Source organism: Anopheles funestus, chromosome 3RL (assembly GCF_943734845.2).
Source record: "Anopheles funestus chromosome 3RL, idAnoFuneDA-416_04, whole genome shotgun sequence".
In the NCBI taxonomy this organism is placed as follows: Eukaryota; Metazoa; Arthropoda; class Insecta; order Diptera; family Culicidae; genus Anopheles; species Anopheles funestus.
Window position 1 is genome coordinate 79407500 of NC_064599.1, and position 17299 is coordinate 79424798.

A 17299-nucleotide genomic window follows, 5' to 3' on the forward strand; every position below is an offset into this window, starting at 1 on the left:
ATTTGCTAGCGCTCTTTTCTTGCTTTTGATCAATTTGGTAGTTTCGGAAGAAATGATCACGCAAACAACGCAGTACAAACTTTCCTTAGAGGACATTTGTCCTGATATACAAATTGTGATCCTTCCTCATCCAGATCCGACCCTTTGCCAAATGTTTGTTGTGTGCTTTTACGGTCAACCTATGATCAATGAATGTGTGGAAGGATTCGTATTTGAACCAAGTTTACTCTCCTGCATCCCGGGTGATCGAGAACAGTGTGTGAATAATACGGAACCAGGCTGGAAGGAGCTCTGTGCGGATGGCTCGCACGGCTTTTTTGCAGATCCGAATATCTGCTGGGAGTTTGTGTTCTGTTCACACGGCATGGTAAACCGCTTTACGTGCCCAGTAGGTGAGATTTGGTCACAGAGAGATGAAACTTGCTTACCTGGTAATCGGACGTCCTGTGAGCTGCCGGAAATCAACAAAACCTGTCAAGGTCATTCCGAAGGATTGTTTCCTCATCCCAGCAATTGTTCCAGATATCTAGAATGTTCGCACAGTTCAACCACGGTCGTCGATTGCTCGCAGGGAGAAGTTTACCATAACTTGCTCGGTAGATGTGTAGTGGGAAATACGGAAACCTGCAAAACACACGAAAGCATATGCAGTAATCAATCCGATGATGAAATAGTTAAACATCCGAACAAATGTAATTTGTTCGTAAAGTGTGAAAAAAGTATTCCATTGATAACGGCATGCCCAGCTGGTGAGATCTTTAACGACTACGTTCAAAGCTGTGCTCCTGGGGATGCAGATTCCTGTAAGTTTCTGCCTATGGAGGCAGTATGCGAGGGGAAGGAGAATGGTACAATAATTCCCTATCCAGACAGCTGCAATCGGTTCGTTCGATGTAATCGCGGTGTACCAATTACATGGAACTGCATTGAGGGTAAGATTATGTACGGTCTGAGCGGTACTTGTCGACCAGGAAACTATCAAACCTGCGAGTTCATCGTAGACGCTTGTTACGACAAACCCAATGGATGGGTGATCGAACATCCGAACTTCTGTCAGGTCTTCATCCGTTGTGCAGCGCAAATCGTGACCATCGTTGAGTGCCCTCTTGGAGAGATCCTGCGTCCAGACGTGCAGGCATGTGTGCCAGGAATGCCATACGCATGCACTTACGATCCTGTTGAACGAATGTGCGTCGGACGTCCGGATGGTCAAGTTTATCCACATCCAACCAACTGCCAATCGTTCATTCGTTGTCAAAATTCACGACCAATTGTGGAGAACTGTGATCCAGGAACTATTTTTCGTGCACCAACGCAAAGATGTGTAGCAGGCAATTCCAATACTTGTTCTTCGACGATACGGGCGTTGGACACGCTGATGGAATTTTGAAAAACACGTCTCAAAAGTACCACGTCCACACTGCGCTGTTCAATAGGAAAGATCGTTGACGTTGACTCCAGATATCATACAAAGCCTCCAATCAGTATAATGTAAATCGTCCGGAAGAATTTTACACTCATTCGCTGATGTGCTTTCAATTCATTCGATGCATTAATCGTGTCATAGAGATGCAGTCTTGTCCACCGAACGTCATCTTCGTTAATGATCTAGGACGCTTCGCTCCCGGTAATCAGTGGACTTGCACACTGCTGTAAATGTTTAAGGGAATACGTTCCACAAGTGGATATATGAATCAATAAACGCATGCTTATCACAGTCTTGGCGTCTGCTTACTTATCGTTGCTGCGGCAAACTGATAAGACGATCATTCGTAGCACGTAACTCCAGGGGGTGATGGTTTCGCTGAATAAATAGCTCAGTAAGCGCAGCGACATGAAGCTGTCAGTGTGGTGGCTTCTCATTGTGATCAGTATTTGCCTAGATAGTATTGAGGTACGAGGAGAGAGCTTCATCGAACGGTTGGATCCAGGAGAAAGACGACGAGGACCTACCTTTCTAAGTCCCCGAAGAACGATAAGTTCCGAAACATTGTGTTGTGCCAGGTGTGTGACATGATTCGAGTTTTGTTTTACTTCGTTTTCTGAACGCTGTATTTTGATGTTAACAACGCGATACCTTTCTTGATTGCAGCAGTGAAACGGAAGTCAAAAACACGAGCAAATGTAATACAAGAACGATAGAGCAAGCATCGTTTGATGACACGATGACCAGGACACCCTATTTGACACTGGCATTGAAAGTGCTGCTCATGGTTGTACTCTGCTATACCCTGTGATAAGAACGCTTGAAGATACGCTGATGCTTGTAGTTGTGTAGTGTTGTTACAACGAAAGCCTCCCATGATTAGATTGTACCTGTTCGGATGAGGGATATCTTATCGATGGTAGTATAAACACGTGAGAAACATCCGGCCTGGTGTTAGGTAGGTTAGTTAAATAAACGAACTGTGTTGGTATTTGTACACGCGTGTCTGTTATTCATGGGAACAGGTATATTGCTAAAATCTATGTTAGTTTTGTGCAAATGAACATGTTTGAAAGTCCCCTGAAGTACAAACTTCCTGCGTTGCATTGTAGATCATACCAAGAGGGCATGACTTTAGTGACGAGATCCAGAAAAAACACTTGAAGTACTTCTCACAAAGATAAGGGTGAGAGCTTTGCCCAAAGGCGCCACAATTAGGCGATGCACTCTTCAGTTCATTGGTCGATACCACACCAGGTAGGCAGCGTTGATAGTTCCAGCGGAATATGGCACCATTATCACAGCTCCGGAGCTCCTTATCCTTGCAGTCTACATACTTATCAACGTCGTAAGGATGTTTTGCCAGCAGTAGCGTTTGTTTGGCACATGCAACCGCTTCCAACGATGTACCTTGCCTTTCAACGTACTCTCCGCAAGGAAAGTCGACGCCACATGCTAGTTTCTTCCAGGAAAATTGTTCACCCTGTGGACAGGTGTGGATCTTCTCGATACCATCCTCACACACTACGAATTTATCGCAATCGGATGCATGTGCCACAAGTCCATTTTTATTCGCCAGACAATATGCTGATGGTGCTGACGTTGACAACAACTCTGGTTGCTGTTCATCGCAGGAGTAGGTGTCGGATGCTACACATCGTTTAGTAGTGGGATTGAACAGCTTATTCTCAGTGCAGCTGAACAGAATACGTTCACCGCTCAGACAGCGATAATATTGGCTGCAGCTGGATGGATTTGCCGTTAGCTCATTTTCTTCTACACAGGACTCAGCTGTCTCGCCGTTTGTAGACATTAAACAGAATGCCGCAAACAAAATGATACTAAACACAAACTTCATTGTGGATGCAAGTATCTAACTGATCGAGACAATCATCAGATGTTCGTATTTAAGGTTGAACTTCGCATCATCCTTCCTTAAGTGGTTTTCAATTTCCGATAAAACAAATGCTTCTAATTCTCTAGAGATATCAGCACATGCGATCAAATTCGTGCATTTTATTTAAAGTACCACTCGTGTCCACCACTCGCCCTTCCATACTTCTCTTATCATTAATTCAACAGGCTGGAACACGTTAGCACGCTTCCTTTCACACAGTGTCCTACGGTTGAATCGAACACATAGAAAGGTGGACAAGATTCGAGCCGTAGCTGTTGCTGTACGCAGGAGATGAATCGATTACATTGATATGGGTGAGCGTAACTGCCATCTGTACGATTAGTGCAAAAGCTTTCACCCACGGTGGCCAACATACAGGACTGGGTGTCTCCAGACAGACAGTCTTGGTACAAATCATTAAAGACAGTTCCTGCTGGACAAAGATGATTCCTCGGTGGATCCGTTTGGCAGTGGATGTATTGGGTGCAGTTCATGGGATTTGTGACGAGTCGCCGACGTACGCCATCGCAGAAGAATGATTCCCAGGTTGGACGTCGAACGCACTCCGGTTCCAATGTGGTAGTGGACTGTGGTTCGGGCGTGGTGGTTGTAACTTTGGCACCCAAATCACACTGGTACTGTGACTCTTGTACACAAAACTGCACCTCCGGATGGAATACGTATCCGGCTGGACACGGCACCACAACTGGCGCCGAAAGAATGCACAGCACGTACTGTCGGCAATCGTTTGGATGCGGGAAAGTAGCGAAACGAACGTCTTGGCACAACACGTTAAGATCCACCCCATTAACGACAGGTGTGTTCCACAAGGAACAGACAATCAAAGCAACGTACAACACGTTAACCGCCATCTCGGGGTGCTGTTTGTACGATCGTACCACAACGTAAACTACTGAGATAACTGAATGGTGTAGCTTCTTTTAAGAGACAATTTCATTCGATAAGCGATCTACATGATAGATAAACTGGATAAAAACCTCGAGCTGTAGTTTTCCGGGAACAGAACTATACTTATTTCACCGGAAGGAATAGTAAAGGGCTTTCCCAGTTGTAAATGTAGATAAAAGCAAGATATTGCAGGTTGTTGTTGAGGCCCGACTAGTTTGAAGCTGTTGGGCAGAAACAATGTAAAAACTGCACAAGAATTTATGAGATTTTTTGACGCAACTTACAAATAAACAAATTTACATTAAGAGAACTAAAAAGAAAGAAAAAAACGGCTAAAGACTGAAATAAGGACCACCCCTCACGGTCATTCTTTTGAGTGATTATTTTTCGCGCAGGGTGGTCCCAATCGTAATTGTGACGGTTGCGTGCTTTTTATATTGTCGAGGTACAGACACCTGAGGGCATGGCCGTCCAAGAAGAAAATGTAGCCATTGGTGCCATCTATCGACCACTGGTTAAAGTGTGGCGATCCGTTGGATACCGACCGAGTTATAGGCAAAAGTTGGTGCAAAAATGAGGAAAATTTTACATTTTCTCAAACAGGGTATGGAACTTGGTTCTTCGAATAACTTCTGGCACAGACATCTGAGGGCATGGCCGTCCAAGAAGAAAATGTAGCCATTGGTGCCATCTATCGACCACTGGTTAAAGTGTGGCGATCCGTTGGATACCGACCGAGTTATAGGCAAAAGTTGGTGCAAAAATGAGGAAAGTTTTACATTTTCTCAAACAGGGTAAGGAACTTGGTTCCTCGAATAACTTCTGGCACAGACATCTGAGGGCATGGCTGTCCAAGAAGAAAATGTAGCCATTGGTGCCATCTATCGACCACTGGTTTAAGTGTGGCGATCCGTTGGATACCGACCGAGTTATGGGGCAAAGTTGGGCCAAAAATAAGCAAAAACCCCCTTACAATGTTTTTTGTAATTTAACAAAAATTAAATTTAGGTCACATTGCATAGCCTCCAAACCACTCTGTACGAAAAATTGTCACACAGATGAGTGACCGTGAGAGGGGGGGTCCTTATTTGAGCCTTAGCCAAAAAAATTTCAAAAAATGGCGTCTGAATTGTCCGCTATCTGAAAGAAATGTCTCACTGTGCGTGGAGTGTATTGCGATTGCATACCGTATGGCGCTAAGCCGCTCAGTGAAATGTTTCAATCGGTGACGCAGGCTTAGCTTGCATCGTTTCAGTTTAAATTCCACGGGACACGTGGAATCGTGCCGTATGGTTAAACGATTCGGTGATTCAGCTGTTAACATCGATTGTCTATTACTTGGCACATTTTAAACAACGATTGTTTTCGTACCTCTCCTCCATTAATGTTTGCTCTCTTTCTTTTTGGATCACCCTCGGGCCACCAAAATGTGTAATCGGAATGCTGATCGCTTTTAAAAACTGTTTGTCATTGATAAGACAATTCTATTAAAAACCCATATTTTCACCACTATCTGGAATGATTTGGCACCGTTTCTTTTACCCGTGATTTGAGTATGATTCGAGGGATATTTTTAACCTTCGATCGGCTATCAGGCTATACAACGGGAAGAGCAGATTTTAGACTAGGTCATAAACATCACAAAGTCCAGCCATCCGGATATGGTAGCTCGTATTATTGGCATACCTTAAGTGAAATGTAGTACGAGTTTCTGGAAACCTTATCAGTGACCTCTAAATAAAGCACATAATCTGTGTGGCTTATTGTTTGAGTGATGATTTACGATAAATCGGATCGACTGTTCGATGTCTCGAGAAGTTTGTATATAAACAGTACTTATCGTACGGTGGGATCATACACAAATCTAAAACACCTGCAACAAGTTAGTTCAGTGGAGAAACATTGTGAGGGACATTGAAGCCATGAAGACATTTTCGGTACTTATCACTGTTGGAATGTTGGTGGGAGCCGTGTTAGCAGTTAGCGAACATGTGCATATGGAGGAACCGTTCCATCGTCCAGGTGGAAGCAATCGTCCTGGCGGTGGTGGTGGTGGAGGTGGTGGAGGTAATAGTCCCCAACCAGCGCCAACTCCAGATAGCAACGAAAGCCTTGAATCTAAGGAGGAGGCAAGTGAAAATGTCTGCAAAGGTTTGCTGATTGGCATACTGGAGCATCCGAGCAGTTGCTTCAAGTACATCAGCTGCTACAAGGAAGTTGCCACCGAGGAAACATGTCCCCAGGACACTATCTTCGATTTGGACGAGATCACCTGTGTACCGGGCAATCAGCGTACGTGTCGGAAGGAGGGCGAAGAGGTACCGCTACCAGGGGACATGTGCCGCGGTATAGTGTTGGGAACGATGGTACATCCGGAAGACTGTAACAAGTACGTTAGTTGCCTGTTGGGACGTGCCCGCGAACGTACCTGCCGACGTGGATACGTGTTCTCCGAGCGTCTGTTCATATGTCTCCCAGGGGATCTAAACTCGTGCACCGTAACACTGCTACCGACCACGACCACCATCGCGCCGGAGGATATTGTCCCACTACCGAGTGACATCTGCCGTAAGAATAATGTGGTATTTGGTGTATTACCACATCCACAGTTCTGCACTCGGTTCGTTACCTGTACGCTGTGGATTGCGGCGGAACGTGAGTGTGACCGGTTCAAGGTGTTCAGTGAGCGATTTTCCATGTGCATGATCGGTGATGTGAATCGCTGTCGACCAATTCTTGGACGAGAAGCAGAACCGGAGATGGTGTAGATGTGATTGAAGTTAGCTAAGATAAGTTGTATGTAAATAAATAATGTTTTAACGAACCTTTGATTGAACATTGTAGTAGAAATAGCTTCACTCGAACTCGTATTGATACGCGAGAATTTCCGCATCTCACTAACGTCATTACGCAACGATTAATCTTCCGGATCTCGGGTGAACGTCAATGCTATGCAGATATCAGAAGAGGCTCAATCCTTATCTGAAAAAAAAGAAAGTTAAGCAACGGTTAGTGGATGAGATGAGATGACGAAATAAAAGGATCTTAACCTTCTAACCTCTAGCAAAAGAAATTTCCCTTTTTTCCAAAAGCAAGAGGAAAAGTTAGTGACACACACACACACGCATACGCGAGTACAAGAAAAAACATTAGTACCATGTCATGTCAGCAGTCGTCGTCTCGTCGTTACGCATAATTAATTGTGGGCGTTGAAATAATAACGTCCTAAATGTCATGCTGCTACCCTCAGCATATCCTTTCCCTCACTATCCTTCTCAGAATCCTTACCTCACGGATCCTCTTTCATGACCCGTTAGATTGTTTATGGCCCATGTCGCAGCAACTGTTGTTGTCGCGTTGTGGTGTGCAGTTTTTTTGTCAACTGCTCCCAAAAAAAAAACTTGCAGATCGGAAGAATAAAAAGGCAAAACCAAAACGAAGAAAAAGGAAAATGAAAAATTCAAACCACTCCAGCACCATCACCGCTCCTTGTCTAGTGGGACCTTTTTTCGGGAGTATTTTGTCAACTCTTTTTGAAAGATACATCGCACATCGGGCAGGGGTTCATAATTTATACCCTTTCCTGCCAGCCGGGCTGGAATGCTTGTAGAGATCGTTGCACAGCACTGCCACCGCCGGCAGTCACTGGTATGCCGGAAAATCCTTCGCATCGTGGCTAGAGCGTAAGCGAGATAATTAATTGCTCTTTAGCGGCAGCACTCGTGCAAACCGCAGTCAGACAAAACTGGAACTGTTGCAGCTCGCCATCGGGTCGGGTTTTTTCATGCGATGAGGCTGTTCATGATTGCTGCAACCTAAGCTGCAACACTGCTAGAGGACAGATGTTACACGTCGAGGGAAGTTGCTTTTTAAGGTCAGAAATTCTATTCACCGAAAGTGGCCTCGCTGTACTGTGTGTCACGTGTGTTCTTGATGTAGTGATAGTGTGGGATTTTTTTTTGGGGAAATGGCACTCCATTGGAGAGAGATAATTTTATAATTTCATTACAAACGTTATTAACTGCTACAAGAAAATTGTTTTTGGATATTTTCCGACTTAACCTGCAGCATAATATTGGTGATAAAGTTTTAATCTCTTCAAAGGATATTGAAATGTCCAACTAATAGGCCAGCTTGCAGTTTTTCTTGTTCTACCATTTAACCTAACGAGCCTAATTGCAGACGGCTAGCTACAAAAACCGATGTTTGACAGTAGTCGAAACGTCGAAACGACGTTCCTTTTCACGTGGTTGTGTAAGTGAAAAATCCTACAGGAAAGTAGCGTGATCCTTTTGTCAATCTTTACCTTCTTCCAGTTAGAGTGAGTCACTGGTGAGCATTATCTTGTCAAATTGATTGTATTGCAGCAAAGAACCTATCGCGTACAGATCCACACACACGCATCGCGTCCTATTTCTAAAGTTGTATTGACATGTGGGATTACATCGCACAAAAATGAGGGGATTATTTTTAGGCTTTCCGAATTTCCCCCCAAAAACCAGCCCGTAGAAAGAATCTTTTTGCAACGAAATCCCGCTAAATTGGATTAAAACGTCTTCACATCTTGACAAAACGGTGAGCTGGAATAGTAACAGCCAGAGCGGGATCTGTTTCCCCAACAAAAGGGAAAAGAAGAAAGAAATCCAGCAAATGGAGAATTTACAAAGCTTGAACGTATATAACTTTGTTGAAGTTGGCATGTGGATAGACATGTAAAAATGTAATTCGTTTTTCACTGGAATATTTCACTGAACCCTATCGAGGACATTTGCTTTTGCATTTTTTCGGTTGTCTTCTCAAGCATATTCGCTCTATTTGTCTACGAAAAAATAAAAACTTAATAGAAATTAGATTACTTTTACTGTTTTCATCAACGCTACAATGCTATCTTTACGTTACCCATTCATAGATGGGGAATGGAAAATTTATGGGATTAATTGGAATGAAGATGGTCGCTCTCAAGCTGCCAATTTCCCATTTTGCAACAATGGCGCGCTTTCTTCACTTCGCCATCCTGATGACGAATGACGAATATTTGAACTTTTGCAAACACGTGAACACCATCATAAATGGAATTTGTACCATTCCCACTGAACAAAGGGAAACAATGCTTTGCTTCGAACCAAAAAACCCGGAAATGGTGTGTGTGCTCAAAAGCCACAGCATGCAAAGCGTATACCGTCCTTATCTGGACGCTTCTGCTTGGATGAGAAAATTTGTTTTCCGGTCATTGTTTGGTGTGGACGCCGCTTTTGAATAGCAGGTTTGGGAAATAGGAAAAATCTTTTTCTAAGCGAACGAAGACCTGAACCTGAAGACAAGTACAATAGTAGACCAAAAACAAATAGTACAAAAAATAGGGAAGGTATCGAAAACTATGAACAGAACACATTTTCAAATTCGAAATATGACAGGCTTTTGGTTGAAGTCCTTTCAATTGAAAAGGAAATTTATCAAAAAAAAAAAAACCATTCCCGCTTACCGTACTAACTCTCCCAACTCTCTGGATCAGCTTGTAGTCTCAAAGCCTTACCACACAAGAGGAGTTCCTTGCAAATACTTGCTTCATTGTACGAAACACAGAGAGTAGCATTAGATGAAACAAGTCTTTTCCTTCGCATGTATGCATTTTACGATGTTGTACTTTGTTTGTTTACTTGCTTGCCTAACCCAACAAGATGGCCATTTCTTTGTGCGAAGCGTTCCTGTTTAAAAAGGGAGTTAGATGAGTGACTTTCAATGTTATCATAACCATATTCCCACACTCACCGGACCAATGCCACTAAGGACAGAGTGTTGTAAACGTAGACAGTAATAATAATGGTAATAGCAGGTTTCATCTATACTACTAAGCAGATGAGTGCATGAAAGGTAGAGATTGTCCAGCTAGAACCATATCCCGAATGAAGTAATCAACTATTGATTTTCTGCAAACTTCAATTTCGGGTTCGAGGAGGATCCCAAACACCTCGCCATTTCTTGGAACAGCATTCCAACCGGGTGTGAATACCATCAGCTCCATGCCAGCAGTGGGGCTTCGGGTTCTGGTGTAATGTGTTTTCTATTTTTAGCCGCAAATCACTGCTACACAGTGTTTTTGTGTTCTGGAAGTGACTACAACCAACAAAAAAAGTCTCATTTTCGATTGTGATATGTTGGGAGAAACAAAAAATAACTTTTACCAAAATGTCCTTCACAGTAATAAAATCCGACTCGTATCCCGAGCTCTCGTAACATGTGCGAAAATGGTGCAAAAGATATTTATCAACCTGAAATGTCACTAGTCGGTGGCAAAACCAGGTAGGAAACAAATGGGAAAGTAATTTTTCATCCAACACACTCCGAATCGAAGCACCAATTTCTTAGAATTCGTTACAAAACAAGGGGAAAACTTCACACACACGACGGTTCTCTGTGATGGTTTGTGAGGTGGAACTTTTTTTGGCCTATTATATTGCAAAGCTCTTACACTGCTTGTATGTGTTGGTAGAGCAAGAAAAAGGGTAGCCTTTAGTTTGATTTCGTATCCAACCAAGTATCAATACACATGGTCCAGAAGAAAAATGGGAAAAAGTGCCTTCGGAAGGATACAATCTTTTCCATACCAAACATCATGTTTGAAGGAATTTTCTCGTTTTTCGTTTGCTTTCTAACCCGTATTGAGATTTGTTTATTTCCCATCAAATAAGGGATGGAGGGGATGATAGTATGTGTGAAGGGGATCTTTTTTGTGATTTCCTATTTGGTTATTATCCAAAGCAAACATAATCACCCCATCGAGATGTGGGAGAGCAGTTCCCTTGAACTCCTTGTCGGATGTTTGTTGGTAACGGGGGAACAAAAAGTTCAATCACTTTCAAACTGTCAGCATTTCAAAGTTTCGTGACAGGGTTTTACGTTTGTTTACATGCTAGTACTCGTGATTGAGTTTTTGTTTTAAAATTGAAGATTTTGCGCGAGGTTTCTCCTAGACTTTTTTCCAACTCATGCTGAAATGATTGAACTATCATACTATGAAGCACAAAAAAAAAACATTGAAAGATTTCATCCTAGCAAAACCAACCTTTCTCCCATTCGAGGCAACAAGAAAGTGACCTATATTTAGCTGGTGTGAGTAGACAAAAAAGGAGGAAGGAAATATACAAAACAGGAAGTTATCTAAACTACATCCAAAGTTGCCATCACCAGCAAAAGGCAGAGGATCAGTTTCGCATGATTAACTCTGCAGTTGCTCAGGTTTGTTGGTTCTGCCAGCACAGAATGACATTGACGGACATGGAAAGTGGGATGGTACTTCATCGACCGACCACCTGTACAGAACAAACTTTTTGACGTTGAGTTTAATTAAAAGTGCCGCTCATTTACAGTTCATTACGCCTAGTTGTCGGGAGTAATGGGCACACCAGTTTTTGGGGAAAGATGGAAATCTTCCCAAGTCTTCCAAAGGCGAATCCCTTATTGGCAGGTTTTTCACTACCAGATTCCAGGCCATGATGACGTGATGATAAACTACGCTGCTTGTGGTGAGTGGTTTCGAACGGGAAATAGTCAAATTCTTTACCTCAAAACTTTTGGACGTTAGGTTCCAGCAAATGCCTTCGCCCGTCAATCACGTATCGGAGCTTTTGAAGGAATTTTCCAATTAGCTTGTTCAAAGTTGCAACTAAAAAAAATATCCTAGGCTCTGATGTCCAACAAGAAAAGGCATGTTAAAGGGATGAATAGTTTGTTGCAAGCTGTTTAATAATTTGTAAAATGCTTTAAAATACTAAATTAACCATTTCTTCTAAGTATTCATTTGACTGTTTGCACCAGTGGTCAATTATTTCCCGAAGCGAAGGATGTTTTGCGGTGAAGTTAAAATTACACACCATTCCACCAACGATGGTAAATCGCTCAATAAATTTTCGAAACCTTCGCTTGCTTGCATTCTGGAGCGCAGACACCCGCAGGCAACTGGGAGGATCAAGATCATCCGTAAGTTCTTCCTGCTGAAACAAGCAAGTGGTGCTTCTGGAATGCTTACGCGGGACCGCCGCTTAATCGGACCATCTTATCAGCAAAACTTACCTCGTTACACTCGACAAAAAATAAAGTCGAGACGAGACGTTGGCCACCGACGAGATACACTCCGAGGCGTGTACTTTCACGGCGTTGTACGCTGAGGTCGAATTTATTTCCTCGTGACCATTCATACCCGAGTCGGTGGCTACCAGTTGCTTGGAGCTTCTTGACATTTACCACTACACACACACACACACACGGTTTGTCCAAACAGCAAAAAAGAAAACATTATACATTGGAAGCTTTCGTGCTTTCGTTTGCTTAACCGTGCTCCTACTTCATCTTTGGAGTTTATCCTGAGAAGTATTTTTTTTTTTTACTTTGAGGAAGAGTAAAAACAAAACGCAGCCAGTGATCTGCTGGCAACGATAGCGATCGTATCGAAGCTTTGGGCGCTTGGTTGTTATGATTCCGTCTTTGCAACCATCATTCCATTGCTCCAACTCCATCAACGAAAGGAAAGCAAGGAAAAGCGCGTTACGCGCCTTGTACCCCAAACAATGTTCGAACTGCTCTGGTTTTACCCAAAATGCATTTCTTTTCCGGACGAAGACGAATCCACGAAATGTAGCGTTTTGTTCACCGTTTCATTCTTCTGCTTCAGAAAGCGAAACGTTACGCAGAAGCTTGAAAGGACGCCTTTGCTTTACATGCTATCGTTTCTTTTTGTTTGCCCCTTTTTGCATTTTATTTTTGTCCAAAAGGATGTCGGAATTTCTTTCCCAGCGAGATGGGAAAAATCGGATAAAAATGGCAACTCAGTCATTTTTCTTATCCTTTACCCCATATTACACAAACATGGCGCCGCCTTTTCTTTTGCCGTTTTTCTTTCTGTGCCCTTCCGACAGTTTCCCTTTTGTCGACTGGAGACGAGACGACGTCTTGATAGACGTCTTTTGCTTGTCGACGTGTTCTTTTGCGAATGCGAATGAGAAAATTAATAACCAACTCGCTTTTCGCTTTTCCTACGGCACTCTCTTTCTTTCCCTTTTCTTGGTATAAAGCAACGAATGCACACTCGTTTATAACATTCCAATTCCAGAAATGGGGAACGAGAAAGCACAAGACACTTGTGGAGAAGGAAATTCCTATTCAGTCCATTATTCTTGTCATAAAGAGAGTTGTGGGCGCAGGTGGAGATGAATTGCACTGCTGAGGGAAAGACGACAGTGGATATGGTGGTTGTGTCGTTTTGTGTAACAGCATCTGTTGCAGAACTTCTTTATTTCATGGTTGAAAATTTCTTTAAATTGTTTTCCAATCAAGCAGAAATTAAATCTTTCTAACTTGGTAAGGGATGAACGAATAGGGAGTGGATTTTTTTCTATTTTGGAATCTGCAAACAGGGAGCAGAAATTTAATTTTAAAAGACATTGTTGATGATTGATATTTAACATAAATATCAATAAACAGAATGGTTGTATATTTTATTTTTTAATAAACCAAATCCAGTAAATCCAAATATGGTTTGCATGGCTTTAAGGATGGGGATTGGTAAAGATGTGATTGTGAGGATTTTTAAACTAACAAAAGAAATCCTACCAAACACAATAATCCATTCACCTAGAAGTCCTTCAACTAAATAACTCACTCACTATCTGATCATCTTACGGTAACAATCCACCATAAGCTCTTGTGACCTTCTATAACTATAACACTTGCAATCGAGCGCATTATGTACAATATTGTTTGCTAAACCTCCCTTGATACCACAGCGTGCAAGACCATACCTCAGCTGACCAGAAAGATGCTGCCTTAATTTCCAGCAGAATCCCCCGTTTACCGAGACGCTGGGTTAAAGTTTTGTTTGTTTAGCTCGATTTTTAATATGGCATAAAGATAAAAACGGAACCGTTTTACATCACCCGCACCGAACACAATGGAATCCGCTGATCTTTCCGCTCCGGGAGTGACCATGTGATAGGGAAAAAGATCAGCGTGTCGTCCTTCGTCCAACCTGCCTCCCCCCCCCGGGGGGAAAACAATAATCCACCGGTGTGAAAACAATGGAGCGAATATTATTATCATTATTGAAATTTCTACCTTCCAATAAGTGTACGCTTCTTTTGCGCTTCCACACCAGCGGCATGATTGGCCACTGTGCAGCGCATTCGAACTTCGGTAGCACGCTCGATTTTCTATATGGCTTTTTTTTCTCAAAAACCCAAATCCTCCCCTGCTGATTTGCGAAAGTACAACCACAAACGGAAAACGGTGACGTTTGGGGGGTAGTTTTGCTTCTGCTCTCCGGATCGGTTAGATTAGCCGGCGACAAAGCACCGAGGAAGCCGTCCATCCCGAAGCACACGGGATTATGATGGTATTGTGAAGGAAGGTATTGAAAGGCAAAAAACCCTCGGCAGCAGCAGCAGCAGCAGCAACAGTCATTCATTCCCTCGGCGGGATCTTATCGCAAACTTTTACTTCCACCCGCGGCACGGGGAAGAGAACCCGCGAAAAGTGTAGCAACTTCACTTCGGGGAGCGATATTCCGATAATAAACGACCGTCCACGGTGGCGATTCTACCGGCTTGCATCTTAACCGGCAGCTTCTTTGCTGCAGCTGGTCAAGCTGAACAAAACAGCTCCAGTTTCCCCGTGCGGTTGGCCATTTTTCATTATCGTCCGTTCGCTTATCAGTTGCATTCAAAATCATCCATTGTTTTTTTTTGTTTGTTTTTGTTTGTTCGTCTTTTGTTTTGTATGCCTTTCGGTAGTTTTTCTTCACATTGAAGTACCACGATTGGAACGGTTGAAAGTGGTTGAGATTGTTTCCTATGTTTTGTACGGTTTCACAGCGAACAATGAGTGAATGACCGGACAGTATCTTGCTCATTTCTTCGGTGAGCTTTTAATTCGTGTATCAAACGATATGCTGCGTTCTTACTTTCTTTTTACCTTTCGCTGTACATTTGGCTTTTTTGTTGAACTCTCTGTCACAGCATTCTTATCAATGAAGATATCAGAAAGGATTGAATACATTTTGAACAGCGAATGCTGCCGGATTACAGAATTTCCCCGTTTATGTTCAAAATTTAATTTAATTTTGATTTAATTCTTGACAATTTCATCAAAAAGTCAACTGTCTATTAACATTTTTAATACTAAAAACCGGAATCTATCTCATCTTTCGCTTTATCACAGTTAGCAAAAGCTTATCGTTAACAACCGTTTACAAAGCCGTATTAATTTGAATCGATTGCAACAATCTTACCTTCAACAAACAATGGTTCTAACGGGAAAATCTCGCCTACATCTTGACCTTGGCACACCCCTGTTTTCCTCCCCAGTCAATATGCGGGCCACTAGCTATGCAGTGAATGTGTCGATTACCTTCGCCGAAGCCGTTTTTGTGTGCCGTAGCAACGGACCTCAGGTCAGGTTCGCCCGCTGGAACAATTGTCAGATGAATATTTATTCGACTTCATTCGTTCACCAGCTATCCGGACCGCTGTTTCCATCAGAAAAGCTACGACGCCACCCGCCTAGTCAAACCCACATAAGCCCGGAAGCGACCCGCAGCCTAGGAATATTTATTGATCATCGATAGTCAGCAGCCCTGCCCGAAACAGCCCGTGCAGCATTTCAGTCAGGGTTTGTTTTTCCTATTTTTCATTGCACCGCGATATAGTGCCCGGGCCCGGGATTGTGCCGGATCGCTTCACCAACACCCGAAGGTTGTGGAAATGAAGGATCGAGCGCCCATAGGCGCCATGAATTAAAGATGAGTTTCCGCGGTCCAAATCTTCCGTGGCCAATTCCATTTTTCGCCTTCACCATTCGGTGCACCATATCTCTTCAAACCCTGCACGGAGGTTTGAAGTTCGGCAAACTCGTTTCACCACGGCTTCTTAAAAACTCCACTAACAGCCTCCTTCTTTACAGCGAAAAATGAAGGTGGCCACAAATGCCGAACCCTCGGGTGGTGGGTTCTAGCTGTCTCGCTTCTCCGTGACGTTCCGGCGCGAACAGTAAAGCTGAATTATTCAACAACGATCGGGCCAGGATGCGGTAAGTGGCAAACCGGATAAGCAAAAACAAACATGGTGGAAAAAGAAGTCAAAAGGTGCTAATCACATGATGCGCCCCATGAGAAGAGAGAAGCCAAGGGGAGGAGGGAACGGGGGGAAAGGGGGTTCGTTTCGGTTTATTTGTAGCTTAACAGGTTAAATTCATGTAAGTTTAATGGTGCCCAATGGTGTGGCCAACCGAAAGAAGTTGCTCCAAGGGGCTTCCGAAGGTCAATTTTATTATAATCAGTTCAACCTATTTCCTGATGCTTCTACCACACAACCACACGCATGCACGCACGTGGAAAACAGCATGTCCTTACCGCTTTGTTCGTGCCACATGGTTTGGCCTGGTTGATCAAAAGAATATTTCACCCCTTTTTGAGTCACGGGCAGAAACCAAACGGTGGGTGGTATCCTTCGGCGAAAAGACTTCGAACCGTTGTAATCCTTTTAAATCAAAACAACTTTTGATCTTGCGGAAGAAAGCCTCTTACCAAAATGGCTGAAAGTCCGAACAGAAACCCTTTGCTACAGTGCACGTACATACGACTACAAATGTTTTTTTTTTGCTGTTTTAGAAGCTTATCAAACAATTTGAATAGTTTATATGTTAACAATTTATTCCAGCAAATTTAAATCTTTTTTTCTACTAATTTTCATAAAAGTTTTTATATTATATTTTCAATTTTCATTGTAATTTTCGGCCTTTAGTCCTTATATATTTCTTTGAATTCTAAGTTTTATGTTGGAAAAGCTCATATAGTTGATGAAATAATTCTTTATAGTTTTTTCTGTACTCTTGCTGTTAAAATTATATTCTGATAAATGAACTTTATCTTGAAAAGTTCCCCAATTTAATTTGTAAGATACCCAAACTATTTAACAACTAGATTTGCTATACCACAAATTGATATACGACCCGTTAGTAGCTGGGCCCAATTATTTGACACTGCAGAATGGAAGTCTAGAAGCTATTTTTGGTAGTTCTCG

General features: G+C 42.7%; 3 protein-coding genes across 8 annotated transcripts in view; 1 reads left to right on the forward strand and 2 right to left on the reverse strand.

Annotated features, from left to right (window-relative positions):
- Window positions 1–17299, reverse strand: part of LOC125770057 (MOXD1 homolog 2-like) — a 503823-nt gene that overhangs the window by 22609 nt on the left and 463915 nt on the right. For all 6 annotated transcript variants that reach the window (XR_007419137.1, XR_007419135.1, XR_007419133.1 and 3 more), the window contains exons 18-19: window positions 7058–7214; window positions 429–624 (exon numbers count right to left, since the gene is read on the reverse strand). The gene's annotated coding sequence lies outside the window, so the exon portion shown is untranslated. The remainder of the gene's footprint in view (window positions 1–428; window positions 625–7057; window positions 7215–17299) is intronic.
- Window positions 2–1391, forward strand: LOC125769568 (peritrophin-48-like). Its single transcript, XM_049438300.1, has one exon. It carries the CDS (start codon window positions 53–55, stop codon window positions 1388–1390), a length of 1338 nt encoding a protein of 445 aa, XP_049294257.1. The 5' UTR covers window positions 2–52; the 3' UTR covers window position 1391.
- Window positions 2472–4195, reverse strand: LOC125769569 (uncharacterized). Its single transcript, XM_049438301.1, has 2 exons — window positions 3700–4195; window positions 2472–3217 (listed from the first exon to the last, which is right to left on the reverse strand). The coding sequence occupies exons 1-2, from the start codon at window positions 4193–4195 to the stop codon at window positions 2472–2474; spliced, it is 1242 nt and encodes a 413-aa protein (XP_049294258.1).